Source organism: Salmo trutta, chromosome 13 (assembly GCF_901001165.1).
Source record: "Salmo trutta chromosome 13, fSalTru1.1, whole genome shotgun sequence".
NCBI classification, from domain to species: domain Eukaryota; kingdom Metazoa; phylum Chordata; class Actinopteri; order Salmoniformes; family Salmonidae; genus Salmo; species Salmo trutta.
Window position 1 is genome coordinate 50,888,800 of NC_042969.1, and position 27,675 is coordinate 50,916,474.

At 46.9% G+C, this 27,675-nt stretch overlaps 1 protein-coding gene across 1 annotated transcript in view; it reads right to left on the reverse strand.

The window, feature by feature from the left end:
- LOC115205965 (Down syndrome cell adhesion molecule-like protein 1 homolog) overlaps nt 1–27,675 on the reverse strand; it is a gene marked incomplete at its 5' end in the record, with an annotated part of 52,015 nt that overhangs the window by 21,779 nt on the left and 2,561 nt on the right. The window contains 14 exon segments of the mRNA XM_029772422.1: nt 1,874–1,972; nt 2,061–2,224; nt 2,672–2,789; nt 4,098–4,251; nt 6,529–6,668; nt 11,346–11,501; nt 12,585–12,731; nt 18,640–18,880; nt 19,083–19,153; nt 19,260–19,427; nt 19,640–19,768; nt 20,240–20,336; nt 20,653–20,858; nt 27,502–27,675. The exon segment at nt 27,502–27,675 is cut by the window's right edge and continues 3 nt beyond it. Coding sequence (XP_029628282.1) covers nt 1,874–1,972; nt 2,061–2,224; nt 2,672–2,789; nt 4,098–4,251; nt 6,529–6,668; nt 11,346–11,501; nt 12,585–12,731; nt 18,640–18,880; nt 19,083–19,153; nt 19,260–19,427; nt 19,640–19,768; nt 20,240–20,336; nt 20,653–20,858; nt 27,502–27,675 — 2,064 coding nt within the window.

Sequence of the window (27,675 nt, forward strand, 5' to 3'; positions counted from 1 at the left end):
TCAGTTTGGATGGGCTGCCAGCTCTTTGAAGAGTCTTGGTGGTTCCAAACTTCTTCCATTTAAGAATGATGGAGGCCACTGTGTTCTTGGGGACATTCAATGCTGCAGACATTTGTTGGTACCCTTCCCCAGATCTGTTCCTCTACACAATCCTGTCTCGGAGCTCTACGGACAATTCCTTCAACCTCATGGCTTGGTTTTTGCTCTGACATGCACTGTCAACTGTGGGACTTTGTATAGACAGGTGTGTGCCTTTCCAAATCATGTCCAATCAATTGAATTTACCACAGGTGGACTCCAATAAAATTGTAGAATCATCTCAATATTGACCAATGAAAACAGGATTCAACTGAGCTCAATTCTGAGTCTCACAGTTGTTGCTGTCACTCGTTATTGTAGCCTATGCTATTAAATAAATTGTAGTATCAATCAACAATGGACTCGGATGATAATATTCTGTGCCCCCAGGCGATTTGGAGTTGGATGACAACGCAAAGACCATCAATAACTTACATAACTTGAGACTAAAGCATACACTATTAAGCCATGGAATGCCTTGATTGGCCTGTGAGTGGCCAAGCCCTTGGCACACCTACAACTTGTTTATTCATCAAAGACCAACCATTTCACGCCACCGCCAGCTATTGCGCTCATAATAACGGCTGTGAAAATAGCAAAAATATTTCTGACACCCCTGGACCTAAAGCGCTAGCGTCAGCAGTTAGACTTACCATTGCATTAGGTTTGTTAAAATAGAGCTCACTGAACAAATAGGCATACTGCAAATTGCACACACACTGAACACACACACTGAACACACACGCAGTACCGGTAGTCAGATAATCAATGCGACAGCTCCTTAACTAGCAACCAAAACAGAGTGGACACCAGTCAATACAAACTAACAAAGAGACAGAACGGAGATATGGACAGAGGGCAAGCAGAGAGACAGACATTGGATGAAAGAAAAGCATTAACTGTCCTGTGTGTTCGTTTCCTGTTAATACATTCTGTGTTCCTGGTCCAAAATGACCGCTCCATTATAGCTGATTATAAATCCATAATAATACATATATTATCACCTAGTGTTGTGTTAGATCTTTTTATCAACTGAAGTTCTTGTGAACGTGACAAGTTTTGAACTTCTATTTGCTGTAAGCCTCATTGACCTGAACTCACACAACTCATTTTTAAGTAAAAAAAAGCATAATGTATGGATTATTTTGACTATAACAAATACTCAAATGAAACATATTGTGCTATTTATCACAGACTATGTTGTGTCAAAGTTTAACAAGGACATTTGTTTTGAAACCATTTCAAATAGTGGCAGGACTTTACCCGTGGGGGTTGCCATGGAAGCCAAGAAGGAGAGTGAGGTGTGTGTGTGTGTGTGTGTGTGTGTGTGTGCTCAAACACACATGCATGTGGGGGTCTGGGAGAGGAAGTGTGTCCATCTGCTGAATGGGCATGTGCCTGAACTCAATTTTATACACTAATTGTAGTCTCATCCACTAATTTCTAACGACCGGTCATTTTTGACCGGGAACACCACAGGTGTACAAAAGTTAAATAAAACACCCAAAATGTTATGAAAATCATCAAAATGTATTTTGTGTGTTCAGATGCCCTGTGTGGACAAAGTCATGGAACCTTATGACAATCAGATTAAATGAACTCCATTTTTTCAGAGAGAAAACTTGTACATCGGTCCAATTCGACCGGAACACAGCAGGAGGGTTAAATGAAAGAGAGAAGTGACAGAATGATAAATATAGGGGGATAGAAAGAGAGAGAGAAAGCGTGGGCGAACCACAGAGGAAGAATGTAAACGCGCACACACACACACACACACACAGTAAATCTCATATACCTCTGATGGAGGATCCTCCGTTGTCCCCAGGGATCCAGGCCAGGGTGATAGAGGAGGTGGAGGTGGTGGAGACAGTCAGACGGGGCTGGTCTGGAGGAACTACAGGGACAGACACACATGGTCAGCGTACTAGGTCACAACTGGTTGACCAATAAAAAGAGGGTGATGACAGTGCGCTGGGGCTCACCTTGCACCAGCAGGTTGACAATGATGGTGTCAAAGCCCAGCGTGTTGGTGGCCGTGCACGTGTAGTACCCAGAATCCTCAGCTTTCACCGAGCGCAGGACCAGCGTGCCATTGGCCATGATGAGCCTCTGACCGTCCAGAGTTACCGGGATGGCTGTGTCCTCACTGAGAGAGAGAGGGAGGTAGGGAGGAAGAGAGAGATAGAGAGAGAGAAAGAGAGACAGTACTTTAACCATTTGCTGTATATATACATAATGACATTTGAAATGTGTTTATTCTTTTGGAACTTCTGTGAGTGTAATGTTTATTGTTTATTTCACTTTTGTATAATATCTACTTCACTTGCTTTGGCAATGTTAACATGTTTCCCATGCCAATAAAGCCCCTTGAATTGAATTGAATTGAGAGAGAGAGAGAGAGAGAGAGAGAGAGAGAGAGAGAGAGAGAGAGAGAGAGAGAAAAAGAGAGAGAGAACACTGATGTAAACACTGATTTAACACTGGTCCAGTGGATGGTGGAGTTTGGGTTCTAGAGATGGAGGGAGGTAGTCACGGTGGTAGTGTGTCGGGGTAGACTGACAGAAAGGAGGGACTGAGGAGGTTAGGGTCTCACCTGTCTTTGGTCCATTTGATGGTGGGGGTGGGTTCGCCCACTGAGCTGCAGGGTAGCCTCACCTCCTTCATCCAGGGAGTGGTCACTGTACCTCCGAACGATAGGATCTTAGCTGGGGCTGAGGGAGGGAGTGACAAGTTGAGAAAGAGTTGCTTAGAGGTAATAGGTCTGTTTTTCAAATCTAGTCAACAGTATACTAATTAACTTGAATATTTGATGTATTTTCATGTAATCAAACAATGCACAACACAGGTCAGTACAGGTCAGTACAGGTTAAGCGTAAGGGAACAGGTTCAAACACATTTCAACGACGAAGGAACAAAAGGATTAGAAAAGAGGGCACATATCTGAACCAATGAATGTGACAACAGCAATGGCCTGTTTTCATTCACATGGAACCTGTTTGTATTTGGAGTCTCAGAGTGCAAAAGTCTCAGGCACACACACAAACCCCTCCCTCACCTCCCCCCCTCCCTCTCTCTCTCCCCCTCCCTCTCCCCCCCCCTCTCTCTCTCCCTCCCTCCCCTCTCCCCCCTCCCTCTCCCCCCCCCCCCCCCCTCTCTCTCTCTCTCTCTCTCTCCCTCTCTCTCTCCCCCTCCCTCTCCCCCCCCCCCTCTCTCTCTCTCTCTCCCTCTCTCTCCCTCCCTCCCTCCCTTCCTACCTCCCTCCCTCCCACTGTCTTTTGCACTCTTGACGTCTTAATGCTAGTGCCCTTGTGCTGTTGTGCTGTGGCTGAATGCAGTACTGAGTGGGCCGGCCTGGAGCATACAGCCTTTTACTGCTGCTTATCAGCTGGCACAGAGAGACGCCGTCACACACAGACACACACACACACACACAAGAGAAAGAGACAGAGCCAGTCGCAGGAAGAAAGGAGCGTGCACGTACCGAGAGTGCACTCTCTTACTCATTCTCTCTCCCTCTCTTCAATCCAAAGGCTATTGATTATACTGCCCTCTTCATTTGCTCAGCCCAGTCTGCCCAGTCTGCCCCTGTGTATTAACCAGGCCTCCCTCCCCTCCCTCCCCCATCCAGGGCAGGTTAGCTCATCTGAACAGTGCCCTGTAGGTCTTCATATCCTCATTAAGAACACTGGCCTCTGTCAAACAGCACCGCTCCCTATCAATCAGGAGAGGATGGACAGAAATGACAAGAAAGAGGAGTGAGAGGGGAGAGATTAAAAGTGGGAGAGAGACAGAGAGAGAGAGAGAGAGAGAGAGAGAGAAAAAAAAAGAAAGGGAAGAGGGAAGAGAGAAAATGAGAGAACGAACACAGAGTGAGAGCGTGAGAGCCAGGGAAACATCTGTGATAGAGTGATGGACGGAGGGGGAACAAAAAGCCATGAGGTTAACCAACCCCCGTAACCCCCTTAACGCTATCCCCGTGCCCCCTTCCCTTCCTCCCGATTCCCCTGTGGAGGACTCACCCTTCCCAGCAGGCTCCACAGTGACCTTGTCGCTGATGTTTCCCCGTCCGGCGGTGGTGACGGCGGCGGCCCAGATGAGGTACTGCTGTCCGCGGTTCAGGTGGGTGACCCGGTAGAACAGCAGCTCGGGGTTGGCCTCGTACTCACTGGGGGCCTGGGGGAGAAAACATCACACCGTCCACTCCAGCGCTGATCTAGAATCTGTTTTTAACTTTAAGATCCTAATCAATAAGATTATATGGACAGATCCTAGATCAGCGCTCCTACTCTGAGATGTCCTACTCTGAGATGGATACAGGCCCTAGGCTCCCACACGCTATGAGAACAATGGTGGACAATAATAGAATTAGCTATGCTACATGCTACGTTACATTCTTTTTCTGCAATCAAAATGCCACAGTGTGTATAGAGTGTAGAGTTGATGGGGAGGAGGGATGGGGGACGGATGGGTGAGTGAAGAGAGCATGGGGGGCACAAAGACCCCCTCTGGAAAAGAGAGAGAGAGAGAGAGGGTAAAGGAAGTAAAGAGGAGACCGTGGGGAGTGCAGACGGTTAGACGAGTGTGAGGGAGGGAGACAACGGAGGACAGAACTATCAGTCAGCCAGAGATATCATTAACAATCAGACAGTCTAATGAGGGCTATCTTCTACAGGCAGCAGCAGAGGAGAGCACAAGGACTCTCTCTCTCACACACACACACACACAAAGGCAGACACACACAGACGCACGCACACACACACACACACACACACAGTCATACACACAGAGGCAGACTATTACATACATAGGCAGATACACACAAGCATGCACACACACACACACACACACACACACACACACACACACACACACACACACACACACACACACACACACACACACACACACACTGGCAAATATGACCTGGGGATGGATGCCAGGGCTCTGTGTAAATGTAGTGTGTTTAAGACGGCCGTGTGTCTGCTGTCTAGACACATCCTCATCACTGTCCAGACACACACTCCGCGCCCCTTGCCCATCATACACCCCCCAGGTGCCGCAGCACCCAAGAAGTGCCCCCCCCCTCCCCTCCCCTCCCCACACCAAATTAGTCTGTGGCCCTCCAGCTGTCCAGCCTGTCACTGTGCTACTCATCTTTACACAGACTAGAGAGAGAGAGAAAGAGAGAGAGAGAGAGCATATTTCCATATCCATACAATATCACAGTATGTTGTTGTGCAAAACGGTTTATTCTGGGCACATTTATTCACGTATTCATGTTGTTTTTCACTGTTTCTCAACTGAACGCAGCCCTGTAGAGATCTTTTGGGGTGGCTGGGTTCATCAAAGCTTTCTTCTCTTCCCTCTGTTCCCGCTCTTTCTCCCTTCCCTCCCCTCTCCTTGTCTCCCCTGCCTCCCTTCTCTCCTTCCCTCTATCTCTCCATGTTCCTTTTCTCCCATCCCTCTCTCCATCTCCCCATTGTCTGTTCTCTCGCTCTCTCTTGTTCCTCTCTTTCCTTACCCTTCTTTCCCTTTCTGTCTCTCAGGCTTTCTTTCTGGAGGGCGAAGGACGGATGGATGGTGGGAGGGGAGGGGAGGAGCGTCAGAGTGTGTGATGGTGTAACGGATATTAAACTATTCCTCCGGCGTGGAGATGGCGCTGATCCGGGGAGCGATAGAGGGAGATAATGAAAAGAGGAACAAAAGTACTCCCCGCGCGGCGTCCGACCCAACCTCCCCTCATCCCTCGCTCCAGTCGCACTCATTTACATAGTAATCATCCCTCCCACTGCGCGGGGGCCAGGAGAGAGAGAGAGAGAGAGAGAGAAAAGAACAGAGGGAGAGAGGGATTTGTGAATGAGGGAATGAGAGGAGTAGGGTAAGCATGTGTATGTCTGAATGGGGTACATTCATTTGGTGTAAAGGATCACATAATAGCTGTGTGTGTTCGGTTACGTGTGTGTGCGTATGTCTGTGTGAATCTGCTGGAAGAGGTGTTTTATGCATGTATTTCAGGACTTGCAGTATAGCTAGAAAAGAGAGAGTGAGAGAGAGAGAGAGAGAGAGAGAGAGAGAGAGAGAGAGAGAGAGCGTGTGTGTGTTTGCTGTCAGCTTGTTTCCTGCCCTCGTTGATGAACAGATGAGGTTGTTCTGCCAACGTGATGAGACGCAGATATGCAGATGAAGCAGAAGGGTGAGCTTACGCGCTCACACACTGCGGTATGAGGAGAGCTCATTTCACACACATCCTGCTGATACTGCAGCACCAAACCACACGCATGCAGCACATGAACGCACGCACGCACGCACGCACGCACGCACAAATACTCACAGACAGACAGACACAAACACATTCAGAGGAGACTGTATCATAATCCATGCCAAGGGACCCTCCAAGTGAGTGAGATGGCCAGAATTCGTTGACTTCATCCAACCCCTCTCCCAACTCACCGGTTGGCCTGATCCGGGGCTGGAGCAGTAGATGGTGTACTTGCGGATGATTCCATTGGGCTTGTGCGGGGGTAGCCAGGAAACCACCACACTGCTGGTGGATGAGGGCACAGCTTTGATGCCAGCCGGGGGGCCAGGGTCTGAGTCACAGAGCGAGAAGGAGAGAGAGATCGTTACAGAGAGGATAGGACATGAGGAGAAGGATTGTGTCATATGGACATCGTCATAAAGAACAATATTGTAACTGCTTGCTCCTTCAAGGTGTGAAGTAGAATATTCAGCTTATTGTAAAACAATATAGAATGTTTGCTAAACATTCCTAATATTGAGTTGCACCCCCTTTTGCCCTCAGAACAGCCTCGATTTATCAGGGCATGGACTCTACAAGGTGTCGAAAGTGTTCCACAGGGATGCTGGCCCATGTTGACTCCAATACTTCCCACAGTTGTGTCAAATTGGCTGGATGTCCTTTGGGTGGTGGACCATTCTTGATACACACAGGAAACTGTTGAGCGTGAAAAACTCAGCAGTATTGCAGTTCTTGACACACTCAAACCGGTGCGCCGGGCACCTACTACCATACCCCGTTCAAAGGCACTTCAATCTTTTGTCTTGCCCATTCACCGTCTGAAATGGCACACATACAAAATCCATGTCTCAATTGTCTCAAGGCTTGAAAATCCTTCTTTAACCTGTCTCCTGATCTTCATCTACACTGACTGAAGTGGATTTAACAAGTGACATCAATAAGGGACCATAGCTTTCACCTGAATTCACCCGGTCAGGCTGTCATGGAAAGAGCAGGTCTTAGGGAAGTGTTAAAGTGAACAGGCTGTTTGCAGCTTTGCTGGTCTCAGCCTGTAACTTTAAGAGGCTCAGAAGACTAAGAGAGGAGAGGAGACAGGAGAGAGAGAGAGAGAGAGAGAGAGAGAGAGAGAGAGATGGTGAGAGCGGTGTGGGTGATACAAACATACACTACCAATTAAAAGTTTGGCGTCACTTCGATTACACACTCAAAATGGCCAGAAACAAAGAACTTTCTTCCGAAACTCGTTAGTCTATTCTTGTTCTGAGAAATGAAGGCTATTCCATGCGAGAAATTGCTAAGAAACTGAAGATCTCGTACAACGCTGTGTACTACTCCCTTCACAGAACAGCACAAACTGGCACTAACCGATGCACAACTGAGCAAGAGGACAAGTACATTAGAGTGTCTAGTTTGAGAAACAGACGCCTCACAAGTCCTCAACTGGCAGCTTCATTAAATAGCAAAACACCAGTCTCAACATCAACAGTGAAGAGGCGGTGAAGAGGAGATCTAGGATACAGCGTTGTACGAGATCTTCAGTTTCTTGGCAATTTCTCACATGGAATAGCCTTCATTTCTCAGAACAAGAATAGACTGACGAGTTTCAGAAGAAAGTTATTTGTTTCTGGCCATTTTGAGCCTGTAATCGAACCCACAAATGCTGATGCTCCAGATACTCAACTAGTCTAAAGAAGGCCAGTTTTATTGCTTCTTTAATCAGACAGCAGTTTTCAGCTGTGCTAACATAATTGCAAAAGGGTTTTCTAATGATCAATTAGCCTTTTAAAATGATAAACTTGGATTAGCTAACACAACCTGCCATTGGAACACAGGAGTGATGGTTGCTGATAATGGGCCTCTGTACGCCCATGTAGATATTCCATTAAAAGAAAATCTGCCGTTTCCAGCTACAATAGTCATTTACAACATTAACAATGTCTACACTGTATTTCGGATGAATCTGATGTTATTTTAATGGACTAAAAAGTAGCTTTTCTTTCAAAAACAAGGACATTTCTATGTGACCACAAACTTTTGAAGGGTAGTGTATATATATTTTTAGATTTTTGTATTTAACATTTATTTAACTAGACAAGTCAGTTAAGAACAAATTCTTATTTACAATGATGGCCTACCCCGGTCAAACTCTAACCCGGACGAAGCTGGGCCAATTTTCCCTATGGGACTCCAAATCACGTCCGGTTGTGATACAGCCTGGAATCAAACCAGGGTCTGTAGTGACGCCTCTAGCACTGAGATGCAGTGCCTTAGACCGCTGCGCCACTCGGGAGTCCAATGTTTAGTCCAATCTCTTATCTTGAGCGGAAAGCTACTGGTGTTGTTGTGTTTTTGAGTAGTGGACTATCCTGATAGATCAATACATGTAGACAGAGAGGAAGAGACCCCCTGCATAGCTTTGGAATAAGGACACATAAGTACACACACTTGGATGTGTGCGTGTGCGTGAGAGAGGCTGAGACAGTGTGCGTGTGTTGTGTTGTGTGCGTGTGTATGAGAGAGAGAAGGAGGCGTTTGCACAATTCCACTCCAATCACTACTCCATGTGCTGAAGACAGACCCAGGGGCAGAGAGAAGGAGAGCGGGACGAATACAATGAAAGAGAGGGAGAAAAGAGAGAATTCTCTTGGACGTATGTGTAGAGGGTGCCCCTGGACACACTGTCAACCGACATCAGACGAGGAGGAACACTCAGTTGGCCCACACACACACACACACACACACACACACACACACACACACACACACGTTACAAACACACAAATAGAAACACACAGACACAAACACCAACGCACGCACAATCGCACAGACACAAACACGAAGGCACACAGAAACACGAAGGCAGTCTGAAGAACACATACACAGACAGTCACAGAGAGTATGCAGAGGGTAAGAGAAAGATAGAGAGCGGAGAGAGAGAGGAATGGAAGAAAGGCCTCCTCTGAAATAAGACTTCCGAGAATCTCTCCTCTCTTCAGTCCCTCCTTCCACCCCTGTTTTGCCCCAGGGAGAGGGGTGGACGTAATCCACAGCCCACCATTGTAAGCACAAAATGTATTCTCTCTAAACCACAAATAATTAATCTCTCTCCTTGTGCTGGGTGCTGAGCTGGTCACACACACACACATAGACACGTAGATGCAGATACACACACACACAGCCTTGGACCGCCAAACACACACCCTTTGGCTTAGTTCTCATTAGTGCTGGTAATGGCACATCATAGCACAAAGAGGCATTAATCAGCAACCTCAGCCTCCTAAACCTGACATCCATCCATCCACCCCTCACATCCCATAAACGAACACCAGCCCAGCCCCCTGCCATCCACCCATCCCCCTCACACCTCACACACTAACCCTGGCTCCCACACCTTGTCTAGCATTAGGCCACACCCTCAACACATGTGCATACATGCCTCTGTGTGTACAGTGCATTCGGAAAGTATTTAGACCCCTTGACCTTTTCCACATTTTGTGACAATACAGCCTTATTCTAAAATTGATTAAATCGTTTTTTTCCCTCATCAATCTACACACAGTACTCCAAAATGACAGTTTTTAATGTATATATATATATATATATATATAAAACTTAAATATTACATTTACATAAGTATTCAGACCCTTTGCTCAGTACTTTGTTAAAGCACCTTTGGCAGCGATTACAGTCTCGATTCTTCTTGGGTATGACGCTACAAGCTTGGAACACCTGTATTTGGGGCGTTTCTCCCATTCTTCTCTGCAGATCCTCTCAAGCTATGTCAGGTTGGATGGGGAGCGTCGCTGCACAGCTATTTTCAGGTCTCTCCAGAGATGTTCGATCGGGTTCAAGTCCGGGCTCTGGCTGAGCCACTTAAGGACATTCAGAGACTTGTCCCGAAGCCACTCCTGCGTTGTCTTGGCTGTGTGCTTAGGGTCGTTGTCTTGTTGGAAGGTGAACCTTCGCCCTAGTCTGAGGTCCTGAGCGCTCTGGAGCAGGTTTTCATCAAAGATCTCTCTGTACTTTGCTCTGTTCATCTTTGCCTCGAACCTGTCCCTCCCAGTCCCCTGCTGCTGAAAAACATCCCCACAGCATGATGCTGCCACCACCATGCTTCACCGTAGGGATGGTGCCATGTTTCCTCCAGATGTAACACTTGGCATTCAGGCCAAAGAGTTCAATCTTGGTTTCATCAGACCAGAGAATGTTGTTTCTCATGGCCTGAGTCCTTTAGGTGCCTTTTTGGCAAATTTCAAGCGGGCTCCATTTGCATTTTACTGAGTAGTGGCTTCCGTCTGGCCACTCTACCATAACGTCCTGAATGGTGGAGAGCTGCAGAGCTAATTGTCTTTCTGGGTGGTTCTCCCATCTCCACAGAGGAACTTTGGAGCTCTGTCAGAGTGACCATCTGGTTCTTGGTCACCTCCCTGACCAAGGCCCTTCTCCCCCGATTGCTCAGTTTGGCCGGGCGGCCAGCTCTAGGAAGAGTCTTGGTGGTTCCAAACTTCTTCCATTTTAGAATGATGGAGGCCACTGTGTTTTTGGGTACATTCAATGCTGAAGACATTTTTTGGTATCCTTCCCCAGATCTGTGCCTCGACACAATCCTGTCTCGGAGCTCTATGGACAATTCCTTCAACCTCTTGGCTTGGTTTTTGCTCTGACATGCACTGTCAACTATGGGACCTTATATAGACAGGTGTGTGCCTTTCCAAATCATGTCCAATCAATTGAATTTACCACAGGTGGATTCCAATCTAGTTGTAGAAACATCTGGAGGAAGATCAATGGAAACAGGATGCACCTGAGCTCAATTTCGAGTCTCATAGCAAAGGGTCTGAATACTTATGTAAATAAAGTATTTACATTTTCAATTTTGAATACATTTGCAAACATTTCTAAAAACCTGTTTTCGCTTTGTCATTATTGAATCAACAAAATGTGGGAAAAGTCAAGAGGTCTGAATACTTTCCGAATGCACTGTATGTTGGTGTGTGTGTGTACTCACGGTCCTCGCGGGTCTGGATGTACAGCACATTGCTCCTGACACCGTCCCCAGCCTGTGTGTAGGCCAGCACCTGCACACTGTAATTAGTAAACTTCTCCAGCCCTCTCAGCTCCACCTGCTCACGAGATGTCGTGATGTTCTGCATCTCTCCCCATTCTGACAGAGACAGAGGGAGCGGGATGGAGGGAGGGAGAGAGAGAGGGAGGGAGGGAGAGAGAGAGACAGAGGGAGCGGGATGGAGGGAGGGAGAGAGGGAGGGAGAGAGAGAGACAGAGGGAGCGGGATGGAGGGAGGGAGAGAGAGAGGGAGGGAGAGAGAGAGACAGAGGGAGCGGGATGGAGGGAGGGAGAGAGAGAGGGAGGGAGAGAGAGAGACAGAGGGAGCGGGATGGAGGGAGGGAGAGAGGGAGGGAGAGAGACAGAGGGAGCGGGATGGAGGGAGGGAGAGAGAGAGAGAGGGAGGGAGAGAGAGAGAGAGGGAGCGGGATGGAGGGAGGGAGAGAGAGAGAGAGGAAGAGAGACAGAGGGAGCGGGATGGAGGGAGGGAGAGAGAGAGGGAGAGACAGAGGGAGCGGGATGGAGGGAGGGAGAGAGAGAGGGAGAGAGGGAGAGGGAGAGAGAGAGAGAGGGAAAGAGGGTAACAGAATGAAAAGTGTATAGGGTTAGACAAAAGGACAAGGGAAAGAAAAGAGGAAGAGCAAGAAGGAGTTGGAAAATGGGGAAAGGATATGATCAGTCCTCATGACTAGTTTCCCAAACAGAACCACAAGCACACCAACACATACACAAAGATACCGACGGATACTGTATCAGGGCACACGGCCCTGATACAGTATCGCTGCACGTGGAGTTGCTTTGAGTTGGTTCAGGTTAGTAGTATGATTAGCTAGTTTAGGGTTTCGTTGGCATTTGCTTGGAAAATATGTAGTAGGACTGGCAGGCTGGTGGTTGGGGTTGGTTTTAGGGATTCACAAAATAGCAAATGTTTTATTTAACCAGAAAATAATATTTTTTACAAGGAAGACCAGTCAATAAGGTCTGGCACATAAACCAGCGTAGGTATCACTAGGGGTCAGAGGTCAGGGCTGAGGGTTAAAGGGTAAATGTCAAACCCTGAGGTCGACTCATGGTGGAGGGGTCAGAGGTCAGATGCGAAAGGCGCAGCAGTGATAGTTACTCTGTGTGTGGCCCTGTGCCCGTGCGTGCGGGAGAGGGTACGTCGGGCCCCCACAGCACCCACCTCCGTCGGGGAAGAGGGACCAGAAGACCACACGGTAACCCTTCAGCACGCCGTGCAGTGTCAGACGCGGGGGCTCCGCCCACGTGATTACCGCCTCGTCTGATGTCACCGAGATGGCCCGCACGTTCTGGGGCGGCTGGCTGGGCACTAGAAAAGGGAGGGGGGAGAGATTATTATCAGGACCCATCAAAATACTACATGTCAAACACAACAGCTAGGGACAATTTCCCAGGACATAGATTTAGCCTAGTCCTGGACTTAAAAGCAAGCTTAATGAAGAATCACAAATGACAGCGCTTTTTAGATAGGACTAGGCTTAATCTGTGTCTAGGAAGACTCCCCCTGAAGTTTATTAAGATCCTTAAACGCCAACTAGTAAACCAAGATATGTAAAAACACAACTCAAACCCCAGATGAGCCTAAATATCTAACCTGACATCAGATGTGAGGGATGATTCTAAATAAATAAATGTCCTCTCTGATGTGAAGATGTTGGCGTAAAAAGGTTCCTCTGTCTCACTTCTCCCAGGTGCCCCTTCTATCTATCAGCTGCCCTTGGCTCACTGACCAATGGGCTTTCACTGGGTGAATAACACCACCATTGAGGATGAACAGATCTGGACTTGTGAGAGAAAAAGAGGAACAGGATGGGTGAATGAAGGCTGACTGAACGGAAAGAGAGAGAGAGAGGGAGAGGGAGAGAAATGAAAGAGGGAGAGTTGGCCTGCAACGATAGGGAAGCTGCAGCTGGTGTGGCGAGAGAGGGAGTTGCGGAGGAGGAAATGGGGTAGGAAGGGAGAGAGGGAGGGAGAGTGGAGAAAAGAAATGAGAGGTTTGTGTTATTCGGTCTGAGGGTCCATCTCCGCTCACAAACCCCAGTGGACTGAACTCCAACAACCATCAAGACGTTAACGTTCCAGACCTGACACAATCATAACCTACTCCTTACCCTTCACTACGTTCCAGACCTGACACAATCATAACCTACTCCTTACCCTTCACTACGCTCCAGACCTGACACAATCATAACCTACTCCTTACCCTTCACTACGTTCCAGACCTGACACAATCATAACCTACTCCTTACCCTTCACTACGTCCCAGACCTGACACAATCATAACCTACTCCTTACCCTTCACTACGTTCCAGACCTGACACAATCATAACCTACTCCTTACCCTTCACTACGTTCCAGACCTGACACAATCATAACCTACTCCTTACCCTTCACTACGTCCAGACCTGACACAATCATAACCTACTCCTTACCCTTCACTACGTTCCAGACCTGACACAATCATAACCTACTCCTTACCCTTCACTACGTTCCAGACCTGACACAATCATAACCTACTCCTTACCCTTCACTACGCTCCAGACCTGACACAATCATAACCTACTCCTTACCCTTCACTACGTTCCAGACCTGACACAATCATAACCTACTCCTTACCCTTCACTACGTCCCAGACCTGACACAATCATAACCTACTCCTTACCCTTCACTACGTTCCAGACCTGACACAATCATAACCTACTCCTTACCCTTCACTACGTTCCAGACCTGACACAATCATAACCTACTCCTTACCCTTCACTACGTTCCAGACCTGACACAATCATAACCTACTCCTTACCCTTCACTACGTTCCAGACCTGACACAATCATAACCTACTCCTTACCCTTCACTACGTTCCAGACCTGACACAATCATAACCTACTCCTTACCCTTCACTACGTCCCAGACCTGACACAATCATAACCTACTCCTTACCCTTCACTACGTTCCAGACCTGACACAATCATAACCTACTCCTTACCCTTCACTACGTTCCAGACCTGACACAATCATAACCTACTCCTTACCCTTCACTACGTTCCAGACCTGACACAATCATAACCTACTCCTTACCCTTCACTACGTCCAGACCTGACACAATCATAACCTACTCCTTACCCTTCACTACGTCCCAGACCTGACACAATCATAACCTACTCCTTACCCTTCACTACGTCCCAGACCTGACACAATCATAACCTACTCCTTACCCTTCACTACGTCCCAGACCTGACACAATCATAACCTACTCCTTACCCTTCACTACGTCCCAGACCTGACACAATCATAACCTACTCCTTACCCTTCACTACGTTCCAGACCTGACACAATCATAACCTACTCCTTACCCTTCACTACGTCCCAGACCTGACACAATCATAACCTACTCCTTACCCTTCACTACGTCCCAGACCTGACACAATCATAACCTACTCCTTACCCTTCACTACGTTCCAGACCTGACACAATCATAACCTACTCCTTACCCTTCACTACGTTCCAGACCTGACACAATCATAACCTACTCCTTACCCTTCACTACGTTCCAGACCTGACACAATCATAACCTACTCCTTACCCTTCACTACGTTCCAGACCTGACACAATCATAACCTACTCCTTACCCTTCACTACGTCCCAGACCTGACACAATCATAACCTACTCCTTACCCTTCACTACGTCCCAGACCTGACACAATCATAACCTACTCCTTACCCTTCACTACGTTCCAGACCTGACACAATCATAACCTACTCCTTACCCTTCACTACGTTCCAGACCTGACACAATCATAACCTACTCCTTACCCTTCACTACGTTCCAGACCTGACACAATCATAACCTACTCCTTACCCTTCACTACGTTCCAGACCTGACACAATCATAACCTACTCCTTACCCTTCACTACGTTCCAGACCTGACACAATCATAACCTACTCCTTACCCTTCACTACGTACCAGACCTGGACACAATCATAACCTACTCCTTACCCTTCACTACGTTCCAGACCTGACACAATCATAAACCTACTCCTTACCCTTCACTACGTCCCAGACCTGACACAATCATAACCTACTCCTTACCCTTCACTACGCTCCAGACCTGACACAATCATAACCTACTCCTTACCCTTCACTACGTTCCAGACCTGACACAATCATAACCTACTCCTTACCCTTCACTACGCTCCAGACCTGACACAATCATAACCTACTCCTTACCCTTCACTACGCTCCAGACCTGACACAATCATAACCTACTCCTTACCCTTCACTACGTCCCAGACCTGACACAATCATAACCTACTCCTTACCCTTCACTACGTTCCAGACCTGACACAATCATAACCTACTCCTTACCCTTCACTACGCTCCAGACCTGACACAATCATAACCTACTCCTTACCCTTCACTACGTTCCAGACCTGACACAATCATAACCTACTCCTTACCCTTCACTACGTTCCAGACCTGACACAATCATAACCTACTCCTTACCCTTCACTACGCTCCAGACCTGACACAATCATAACCTACTCCTTACCCTTCACTACATCCCAGACCTGACACAATCATAACCTACTCCTTACCCTTCACTACGTCCCAGACCTGACACAATCATAACCTACTCCTTACCCTTCACTACGTCCCAGACCTGACACAATCATAACCTACTCCTTACCCTTCACTACGTTCCAGACCTGACACAATCATAACCTACTCCTTACCCTTCACTACGCTCCAGACCTGACACAATCATAACCTACTCCTTACCCTTCACTACGCTCCAGACCTGACACAATCATAACCTACTCCTTACCCTTCACTACGTCCCAGACCTGACACAATCATAACCTACTCCTTACCCTTCACTACGCTCCAGACCTGACACAATCATAACCTACTCCTTACCCTTCACTACGTCCCAGACCTGACACAATCATAACCTACTCCTTACCCTTCACTACGTTCCAGACCTGACACAATCACAACCTACTCCTTACCCTTCACTACGTTCCAGACCTGACACAATCATAACCTACTCCTTACCCTTCACCACGCTCCAGACCTGACACAATCACAACCTACTCCTTACCCTTCACCACGCTCCAGACCTGACACAATCATAACCTACTCCTTACCCTTCACTACGTCCCAGACCTGACACAATCATAACCTACTCCTTACCCTTCACTACGCTCCAGACCTGACACAATCATAACCTACTCCTTACCCTTCACTACGTCCCAGACCTGACACAATCATAACCTACTCCTTACCCTTCACTACGTTCCAGACCTGACACAATCACAACCTACTCCTTACCCTTCACTACGTTCCAGACCTGACACAATCATAACCTACTCCTTACCCTTCACCACGCTCCAGACCTGACACAATCACAACCTAGTACTATCCATTCACCTTGAATACAATACACACAAAGGGGGAGAGAGGAGAGAGGGCATGGGGGGGATACGAGAGACAGGGAGGTGAGAGAAAAAGTGGGAGAGGAATAGAGCAGAAACAGGGAAACATAGGAACAGACAAGAAGGGAGGAGAGAGTGGAGTGAAAGAGTGGGTGGGAGAGAGAGATGTGAGGCAGCTTGAGAGGGAGTCGAGGCAGAGAGACAAATTAAAGGTGTCTTTTGGAGCGAGAGAGAGAGAGAGAGAGAGGGGAAGAGGAGAGCAGGGTACGCGGGCATAGGAGGAGAGGAAGGGAGTTGAAAGAGGGAGCGAGGGAAGGGAAAAAGATGAAAAGAGGGAGCAGGGAGACAATGCGATCAGCTGTGGATAATTACGGCAGGAAGCAAAAAGAGAGAGACAAGCTAATTTGAATTATTTGTAGTATGCTTGTTGTTATCACTATTATCATAATGACCATCAATATCACTGTCACCACGGAGACAGCCACTGGGAAGGGCAATGCTCTGGACCAATGGGGCTTCAGCCAACTGTGTGTGTGTGTGTGTGTGTGTGTGTGTGTGTGTGTGTGTGTGTGTGTGTGTGTGTGTGTGTGTGTGTTTGGGCATTTGTGTATTCATAATGTGTGTTTTCATATTTCATAGCAAGAGAGAAACATTAAGAGATAGAGGAGGAATACACAGGAGTGTTAGAGAGACACCCATCTAGAGATCAACCAGACACACACAGAGAGAGAGAGAGAGAGAGGGATGGAGGAGAGAGAGAGAGAGAGAGAGAGAGGGAGTGGAAAGGAAGAGGGAGTAGGGGAGAGTAGAGAGGGGAGAGAGAGAGAGAGAGGGAAGGAGGGAGAGAGAGAGGAGGGATGAGGAGAGAGAGAGAGAGGGACGGAAGAGAGAGAGAGAGGGACGGGAGAGAGAGAGAGAGAGAGGGATGGAGGAGAGAGAGAGAGGGACGGAGAGAGAGAGAGAGAGAGAGAGGATGGAGGAGAGAGAGAGAGAGAGAGGGATGGAGGAGAGAGAGAGAGGAGATGGAGGAGAGAGAGAGAGAGATGGAGAGAGAAAGAGATGGGGGAGTGAGAGAGATGGGGGAGCGAGAGAGTGAGAGAGAGAGAGATGGGGGAGTGAGAGAGAGATGGGGGAGCGAGAGAGTGAGAGAGAGAGAGATGGAGGAGTGAGAGAGATGGGGGAGCGAGAGAGTGAGAGAGAGAGAGAGAGATGGCGGAGTGAGACAGAGAGAGAGCGCGACAGAGAGAGAGCGAGAGCGAGATGGGGGAGTGAGACAGAGAGAGAGCGCGACAGAGAGAGAGAGAGATGGGGGAGTGAGACAGAGAGAGGGCGCGACAGAGAGAGAGAGAGCGAGATGGGGGAGTGAGACAGAGAGAGAGCTCGACAGAGAGAGAGCGAAAGAGAGAGAGAGAGAGAGATGGGGGAGTGAGACAGAGAGAGAGCACGACAGAGAGAGAGAGAGAGAGAGATGGGTGAGTGAGACAGAGAGAGAGCGTGACAGAGAGAGAGAGAGAGGTTAGAGATGAAGTAACACGGGAGATATCTAAAATAAATCATAGCAAAGGGGAAAGAATCATTTGGGAATGTTCAAAGATGAGGTGAGGAGGGTGACAATGGCAGAGGGATCAGGTATATTTGTCACTCTATCTCTGTCTCTGTGAAAGTCTGAGTCTATTTGGACTATTTTACTTAAACGTGTACATTAGGGCTCCTGCTAAGAAAATAAATCAGAACATCAACAAAGGATTTTGAATGCGTGCATGTGTTTTGCATGTCCCCTACCATCTTCCAGTGTGGTAGCGTTGATCTCAGAGCTGGAGGGGCCTGTGCCGGCCCTGTTGAAGGCCTGGACCACCACTCCATATTGGGCAAACTTCTTCAGGTTGTCCAGGGTGTACACCTCACTGTCCCCAGTAGCCTTCATCTCTACGATGCTGTACTGGCCGTTACTGCCCGGCCCGTTCTCACGGTAACCGATCTGGTACCCCCGGATCACCCCGTTCTGAAGCTCCTTCCTGGGGGCCTAGAGGAGGGAGAGAGGGAGAAGAGAGGGATGAGAGGATGAAAGAGGAAAACATTGACATTGATTGTATTGTAGAGGGGGGGATGTAACGTGGCATGATTAGATATGTGATCATTATGTGATTCTAGGTCTTCATTTCAGAGTGTCTCATTTCATAGTGTCATGATGTTTCTGATAATCTTGAATCGACAGGTGGTTTTACCTTCCAGGTGACGCGGATGCTCTGCGATGTCATAGGCTGGAGGAAAACCTCCATAGGAGGACCATCCGGCTCTGGAGGGAGGAAAAGAGAGATAGGCACTCTTCTTCACTGCAGTCCAAGGTCATCTTCTCGATATCTGTGTGTGTGTGTGTGTGTGTGTGGTCGTGTTGGACTCACGTGCTTCCTCTGTGCTGATGGTGAGCTCCTTGCTGGCTTGACTGTGTCCGATCTTGTTGTAGGAGAACATGCGGATGCTGTAGACTTGGGCAGGGTGTAGATCCACGATGTTGGCCTGGTTATTGGTGGGAGAGATCTTACGGGTGGCATGCTTCAACTCCCACGGATCTGTGTGTGTGTGAGAGAGAGAGCGAGAGACAGCGAGAGAGTGAGAGAGAGAGAGTGTGTGTGTGTGTGTGTGTGTGTGTGTGTGTGTGTGTGTGTGTGTGTGTGTGTGTGTGTACACAAAAGAGAGAAGACGCATTAGTCGGTTATAATTATGTTCTCAGTACCGACTAGTCGTCAATCCCCAGTTTAACCCCTGCTGTCCCCTGGCATACCGGTCTTGTTCTTGTACTCAATGTCGTAGCTGGTGATGATGCTGTTGCCGTCAAATCTCTGGGTCCAGCGCAGGTTCATACTCCGATCCTTCACCTCCCTCACCTCCAACTCTGGAGGGTCTGGGGGCTCTGAGAGAGAAAGAGGGAGAGAAGGAAAGGAAACGAGAAAGGCGTAAGGGAGAAAGACACACTCTTAGGAGAACCCTTTTTAGTTCCAGGTAGAATAATTGTGGGTTCCATGTAGAACCCTCTGTAGAAAGGGTTCTACAAGGAACCAAAAAGGGTTCTACCTGGAAACCAATAGGGTTCTTCGAAGGGCTCTCCTATTGGGACAGCCAAACAATCCTTTTAGGTTCTAGATAGCAAAACAAATTTGAAGCATGTAGAGGGAATGGAACATAAGCACAGTGTGAAAGAAAGTGATCCTGTACTGATTTTCTCTCTCTCCGGATTCATGTCACACTAGTTATACAGGGTTATATTCACTAGGCAGAAAACGGAAGAACACAGACTGGTTGTACAGGGATGATTACCTGAACTTCATATTCCATTGCAAAACCCTTTGCTACGGGTGATTGTGTTGTGGTCTGACCCACTGACCTTGCACAGTGAGCTGGATGAGGCCCCGGCCTTCTCCATATGAGTTGATGGCATGGCAGGAGAAGAAGACCGAGTCACCCCGCTCTGCTGGCTTCAGCTACACACACACACACACACACACACACACACACACACACACACACACACACACACACACACACACACACACACACACACACACACACACACACACACACACACACAAACACAGAGAGCAAAAGAGAGAGAGAGATAGATAGATAGACAGATAAGACACTTTGTAAATCCACCTCCATACACAGCTCATCTGATCTCGTATCCTCCATTTGCTGTATCTGATGTCCTATCCCTCTATATTGTGTGTATGTTTGTATCTGTGTGTGTGTGTGTGTGGGTGTGTGTGTATATGTCTACAGTATATGTGTGTGACTCACCTTCAGCGTAGACAATACTTCGTCACTCTTCTCGTTGGGGCTGGTGGTGATGGCGTAGCGAGGGTTACGGTCGGGGTCGATGACCGTGTCACCACGCTCCCAACGGATGATGATAGGCCATTCCCCCCTCGCTGTGCAGTTCAGCTCCTTAATCTGGCCCTTAATGGCCATGGTGGTGTTGGGGTGTGACGTGATCATTGCTGGGACTGGAGAGAGGGAGGGAAGAATGAAGGCGGGATGAAGGGATGGATGGCGGGAAGAAAGCAGGGGAAATAATGGGACAGAGTCAGACAGGGAAATAGAGGCAGAGTGAGTTAGATCATCTTAGCCTCAGTCTCAATCCTCCTCATTAGGACATGCGACTGAGAATGTCACGACTCCCGCCGAAGTCGGTCCCTCTCCTTGTTCGGGCGGTGTTTGGCGGTCGACGTTACTGTCTTCTAGCCATCGCCGCTCCACGTTTCATTTTCCATTTGTTTTGTCTTGTTTTCCCGCACACCTGGTTCACGTTCCCTCATCAGACTGAATGTATATTACCCTGTGTGGAATTGTTTGTTGTTACATGTATGTGCACGTCAGACTGGTTTGCGCCGGGTTATGTCAACCCATATTCGTTTAGTGTTCTTAGTACCGTGTGTTTGTTCGCCGTAATAAAGGGTTCCGTTTGCTACCCAATTCTGCTCTCCTGCGCCTGACTTCCCTGCAGCCAGTTACGCATACCTTACAGAGAATGAGATTTGACTTGAAACAAGTCTACGTCTTGTGTCTGGAATTTGCCTTAGCTGGCTAGTAAGCTAGCCAACTTCTTTTTCCAATTAGCTTCAGCTGACCAGTGTGCCACTGTTGGTTTGACTTTGGATAGCCTATCTGTGGGGCTAGTTAGGGACCGTCAATATATTCCACAATGTAAATGGGACAATATTTTCATGTTGCACACCTTTTAGTTTTCTCATGAATTAAATGCGTTCAATGTTTGAATATGAATTTCTACAATTTATCATTGATTTGAGGTTTTTCAGTAATTGAAATTTGGAGCTAATGAACTTTTAAAACGTTGGCCCATGGATGTTGTGTAATTTACTGATGGCCCCTAACTAGACCCATGGGGATATCCAAAGTCAGACAAAATTGACCATGGTCATTGTTGGGAATTATGATCGGATCACATGCATCTGCACTCCAAATTGATGTTTACTTGGGTGCTGCCAGCTGTGGGCATGTGGGCAGGATTAAAATAAACCCAACCCACGGAAAACTGTTACATTCATTCCGTGACATCGTTTAAAATATATATATATATATTATCTTGCAAATCTCAGTTTTGGACGAGACTAACTTCATGACCAAAATGTTCCTATTTACATTTTTTTTCCCGGACTCATATCGATGCCACATAGGCTGTTTTCAACCAGAGAAGTTGGTTTTTCAATTTTCCTGCAGTCCAATAACCTAGTGGCCTCACGAGTGGAATGTTACTAATATTTTTCATAATTTTATCATTAATAGCATTATACATTTAAAAAAAAAAACTGGTGTTTCTATGTTTTGTTATATTTCAGTCTTCTGTGATGTATATAACGTGTAATATTGGGAAGCAATATCCGACATGGTACAGGTGTCTTCTTTTTTTTAAGCCCGTAACCATGTGTGTGAGGTGTGTACTTTTTTACAAAGTAGATTTGTTTAACCTCTCTGGGCCAGTGGGACGCTTGCGTCCCACCTACTCAACAGCCAGTGTAATCCTGTGGCGCGATATTCAAATACCTTAGAAATGCTATTACTTCAATTTCTCAAACATATGACTATTTTACACCATTTTAAAGACAAGACTCTCGTTAATCTAACCACACTGTCCGATTTCAAAAAGGCTTTACAACGAAAGCAAAACATTAGATTATGTCAGCAGAGTACCCAGCCAGAAATAATCAGACACCCATTTTTCAAGCTAGCATATAATGTCACATAAACCCAAACCACAGCTAAATGCAGCACTAACCTTTGATGATCTTCATCAGATGACAATCCTAGGACATTATGTTATACAATACATGCATGTTTTGTTCAATCAAGTTCATATTTATATCAAAAACCAGCTTTTTACATTAGCATGTGACTAGCATGTGACTAGCATTCCCACCGAACACTTCCGGTGAATTTACTAAATTACTCACGATAAACGTTCACAAAAAACATAACAATTATTTTAAGAATTATAGATACAGAACTCCTTTATGCACTCGCTATGTCCAATTTTAAAATAGCTTTTCGGTGAAAGCACATTTTGCAATATTCTGAGTAGATAGCCCGGCCATCACAGGCTAGCCATTTTGACACCCACCAAGTGTGGTACTCACCAAACTCCGATTTACTATTAGAAAAGTTTGATTACCTTTGCTGTTCTTCGTCAGAATGCACTCCCAGGACTTCTACTTCAATAACAAATGTTGGTTTGGTTCCAAATAATCCATAGTTATATCCAAATAGCGGCGTTTTGTTTGTGCGTTCAAGACACTATCCGAAGGGTAAAGAAGGGTGACGCGCCCGACGTGTTTCGTGACAAAAAAATTCAAAGTATTCCATTACCGTACTTCGAAGCATGTCAAACGCTGTTTAAAATCTATTTTTATGCTATTTTTCTCGTAAAAAAGCGATAATATTCCAACCGGGAATCTGTGTTTAGGTTAAAAGACGAAAGAAAATACAAGCATGGGGTCGACTCGTGCACGCGCCTCAGCCCATTGTCCTCTGATAGAGCACTTGCCAAAAGCGCTAATGTGTTTCAGCCTGGGGCTGGAATTACATCATTCAGCTTTTTCCCGCCTTCTGAGAGCCTACGGGAGCCGTAGGAAGTGTCACGTTACAGCAAAGATCCTCAGTCTTCAATAAACAGAGTCAAGAGGCTCAAGGAATGGTCAGACAGGCCACTTCCTGTAAGGAATCTTCTCAGGTTTTTGCCTGCCATATGAGTTCTGTTATACTCACAGACACCATTCAAACAGTTTTAGAACCTTTAGGGTGTTTTCTATCCAAAGCCAATAATTATATGCATATTCTAGTTACTGGGCAGGAGTAGTAACCAGATTAAATCGGGTACGTTTTTAATCCAACCTGTGCAAATACTGCCCCCTATCCCCAACAGGTTAAGACCACCAAGAATCACTCTGTGTGGCCCTGATTTAGCCCACCGCAGTAAAAGCTTTAGTCCATTAGGCAATGGAGGAACAACGATCTTACGCTAAAGATGACGTTTATGTTTTGGGAAACGATAAAGTATGTCTGCACGATAAAGTAGCATCCCAGTAAAGTAGACCTATGGCCAATGTTAAGAACTGCATGCCTTCTCTCGTATTCTGTTTGACGGGGACTGTGTGAATGAGCACCCAGAAGGAAGTTCACTCTATCTATCCCTCTCTCCACCTCTTCAATCACACACACACCATCCTCTTCAGCTCCTCCCTTACTCCACACACACACACACACACACACACACACACACACACACACACACGCACGCACGCACGCACGCACGCACGCACACGCGCGCACGCACACGCGCGCACACACGCACGCATGCACACACACACATGCACGCACACACACACACGCGCACACACACTCACACGCACACATACACACGCGTGCACACACAGACACACACACACACATACACAAGCGTGCACACACAGACACGCACACACACACACACAATCGATCTGAGGAGAGTTCCGCTGTTTTGTTTTCATCACTTATTCATCCTTCCCTCCCTCTATTCCTCCCTTTCTCCTTTCCTCCCTCTCTCTGCCGAGTGAAACGGACAAAATTGAGGGAGGCAGAGGAGAGGAACGGTTCAATCAATAACACTAACACCGTCTCAGATCGTCTCAGAGAGAGAGAGAGAGAGACAGAGTGAGACACATACACAGCAAGTGAGCGAAGGAGAGGAGAGAGCTAGAGCAACGAGTGAGAGCAAGATAAAGTCAAGTAGTGAGTGAGTGGGAAACGTCTCTGCTGTCTGTAAAGTCGCTGCAGGAGGACAGTCTGCTATTTACAGCTAGACACAGGCCAGAGGCCTCAGAGGCTAACATACACAACAAGAGCAGTTTATCAACACCACGAGGGCAAAGGTGTGTGTGTGTGTGTGTTTTTAGATGCCGATGTCACTGAAGGCCAGTGCAGGGTTGACAGATCGATTACAGATAATGAATTGATTGCAGATAATGATTAAGGACAAAGGGTTTTTTGAAGACTGATCCCTACAGTCATAAAATCAATCTCTCTCTCTCTCTCTCTCTCTCTCTCTCCTTTACCGTATCATCCATCTGTCCACGGTCACTCTCACTCTGTGCGTCAGTGTAGCTAGCTATGGTAGTGTTGTCAGAGTCGCCTCATTGCTTTGACACACTGAGTGACTCATGAGAGAGAGAGCAGAAGAAGAAGACTGATACACTAGGCTTACAGTGTTCCCCAGCAGAGTGTTCCCCAGCAGAGTGTTCCCCAGCAGAGTGTTCCCTAGCAGTGTTCCCCAGCAGAGTGTTCCCCAGCAGAGTGTTCCCTAGCAGAGTGTTCCCTAGCAGAGTGTTCCCCAGCAGAGTGTTCCCTAGCAGAGTGTTCCCTAGCAGAGTGTTCCCCAACAGAGTGTTCCCCAGCAGAGTGTTCCCTAGCAGAGTGTTCCCCAGCAGAGTGTTCCCCAGCAGAGTGTTCCTTAGCAGAGTGTTCCTTAGCAGAGTGTTCCCCAGCAGAGTGTTCCCCAGCAGAGTGTTCCCCAGCAGAGTGTTCTCCAGCAGCGTGTTCCTTGATTTCTATACCAGGAAGGTATATTAAACCTTAGGGCTCCCTAGTGGCGCCAACTGTCGAAGAGGCGTCACTCCAGTCCCTGGTTCGAATCCATTGGGCGGCGCACAGTTGGCCCAGCGTCGTCCGGGTTTGGCCGGGGGTAGGCCGTCATTGTAAAATAAGAATTTGTTCTTAACTGACTTGCCTGGTTAACCTTTCAAGGTATAGGGGGCAGTATTTTCGATTTCGGATGAAAAGCACGCCCAGAGTAAACGGCCTAATACTCGGGCCCAGAGTCAAATATTTGCATATTATTAGTAGATTTGGATTGAAAACACACTGATGTTTCTAAAACTGTTTGAATGATGTCTGTGAGTATAACATAACTCACATGGCAGGCAAAAACCTGAGAAAAATCCAATCCGGGAAGTGGGAGATCAGAATTGTAGTTCTTCTTTTGAATCCCTATCGAAACTACAGTGTCTGTGGGGTCACGTTGCACTTCCTAATTCTTCTATTGGCTGTCAATAGCCTTCAGAAAGTTTTTTCATCATTCTCCTGTTACCGGGCAGAGAATAGTAGCTCAGTCAATGAGTGGACTGCCTATGGACAAAGGGCTTGGTGATGCTCGATCCCGCCAGCGCGCCCCTCCTTCTTTTTCTCCTGGAATGAATACGCTATTGTCAGGTTGGAATATTATCGTATTTTTACGATAAAAATACCCTAAATATTGATTGTAAATAACGTTTGACATGTTTCTACGAACGATAATGGAACTATTTGACTATTTGTCTCTGGTACTGCGCTCGCGTTATGCCTTTGGATAGTGATCTGAACGCATGAACAAAACGGAGGTATTTGGACATAAATATGGAGTATTTCGAACAAAAATAACATTTCTTGTGGAAGTAGGAGTCCTCGGAGTGCATTCTGTCGAAGATCAGCAAAGGTAAGAGAATATTTATAATACTAATTCAGAGTTTTGTTGATGCCAGAACTTGGCGGGTAGCTGTATAGCTTGCTTCGATGGCTGAGCTATGTACTCAGAATATTGAACAATGTGCTTTCTCCGTAAAGTTATTTTGAAATCTGACAAAGCGGTTGCGTCAAGGAGTAGTGTATCTATAATTCTTTCAATAACTGTTGTAAATTTTATCAACGTTTATGATGAGTATTTTTGTAAATTGATGTGCACATTCACCGAAAGTTTTGGTGGGAATACATTTTCTGAACATCACGCGCCAATGTAAAATGCTGTTTTTGGATAGAAATATTCACTTTATCGAGCAAAACATACATGTATTGTATAACATGAAGTCCTATGAGTGCCACCTGATGAAGATCATCAAAGGGTAGTGAATATTTTAGCTATACTTTTGGTTTTTATGATGCATGTCCTTGCTTGGAAAATGGCTGTGTGGATTTTCTTGTGAAGTTTATGTCCTAACATAATCTAATTTTATGCTTTCGCCATAAAGCCTTTTTGAAATTGGACAATGTGGTTAGATTAACGAGAGTCTTATCTTTAAAATGGTGTAAAATAGTTGATTGTTTGAGAAAACGAAATTATGCGATTTTTGCTGTTTTGTATTTCGCGCCATGCTATTTCACTGGCTGTTGAATAGTGTGGGACGGTCATGTCCCACCTAGCCCAGAGAAGTTAAATGAAGCTAAAGCAAATAAACCCCTTTGTTGAACCAGAGGAGAAAGAATCCTTCGTTTTATTAACTCATTTTCTTTGATATGTGACCAAGTACCTTGTTTATGTTCCTCACTGCGTGGTCAGCTTGCGGTCAGACTCGCCCAGTATGTGTGTGGTTGAGAACACGGTGTGTTTTTATAGGTGCGGTGAAAATGTGTTGCTTTATATGGTCAGCCTTAGTAGTTCAGCACTCCTAGACCAAACGAGGGTTAAGTGCCTTGCAGAAGGGCACGTTTACAGATCGTTCGCCTTGCCGGCTCAGGTATTCGAACAAAGCGACCTTTCGTTTACAGGCCCGATGCTGAAAGCGCTAGGCTACCTTTCGCCCTAGTGTGTGTTTGAGAATGGGTGGTTAAGCTGTGGGTCAGACTCACTCTTGACCGTCAGGACCATGCTCTTGCTGATGTCGGAGCCCACGCCGTTGGAGGCCTGACAGAGGTAGTATCCCCGGTCCTCCTCCAGGACATGACGGATCAGCAGGGAGCCGTTCCCCATGATTTGGATCCGACCGGTCAGAGGCACTGGGTGGTACTGCTGGGGGTTCCCTA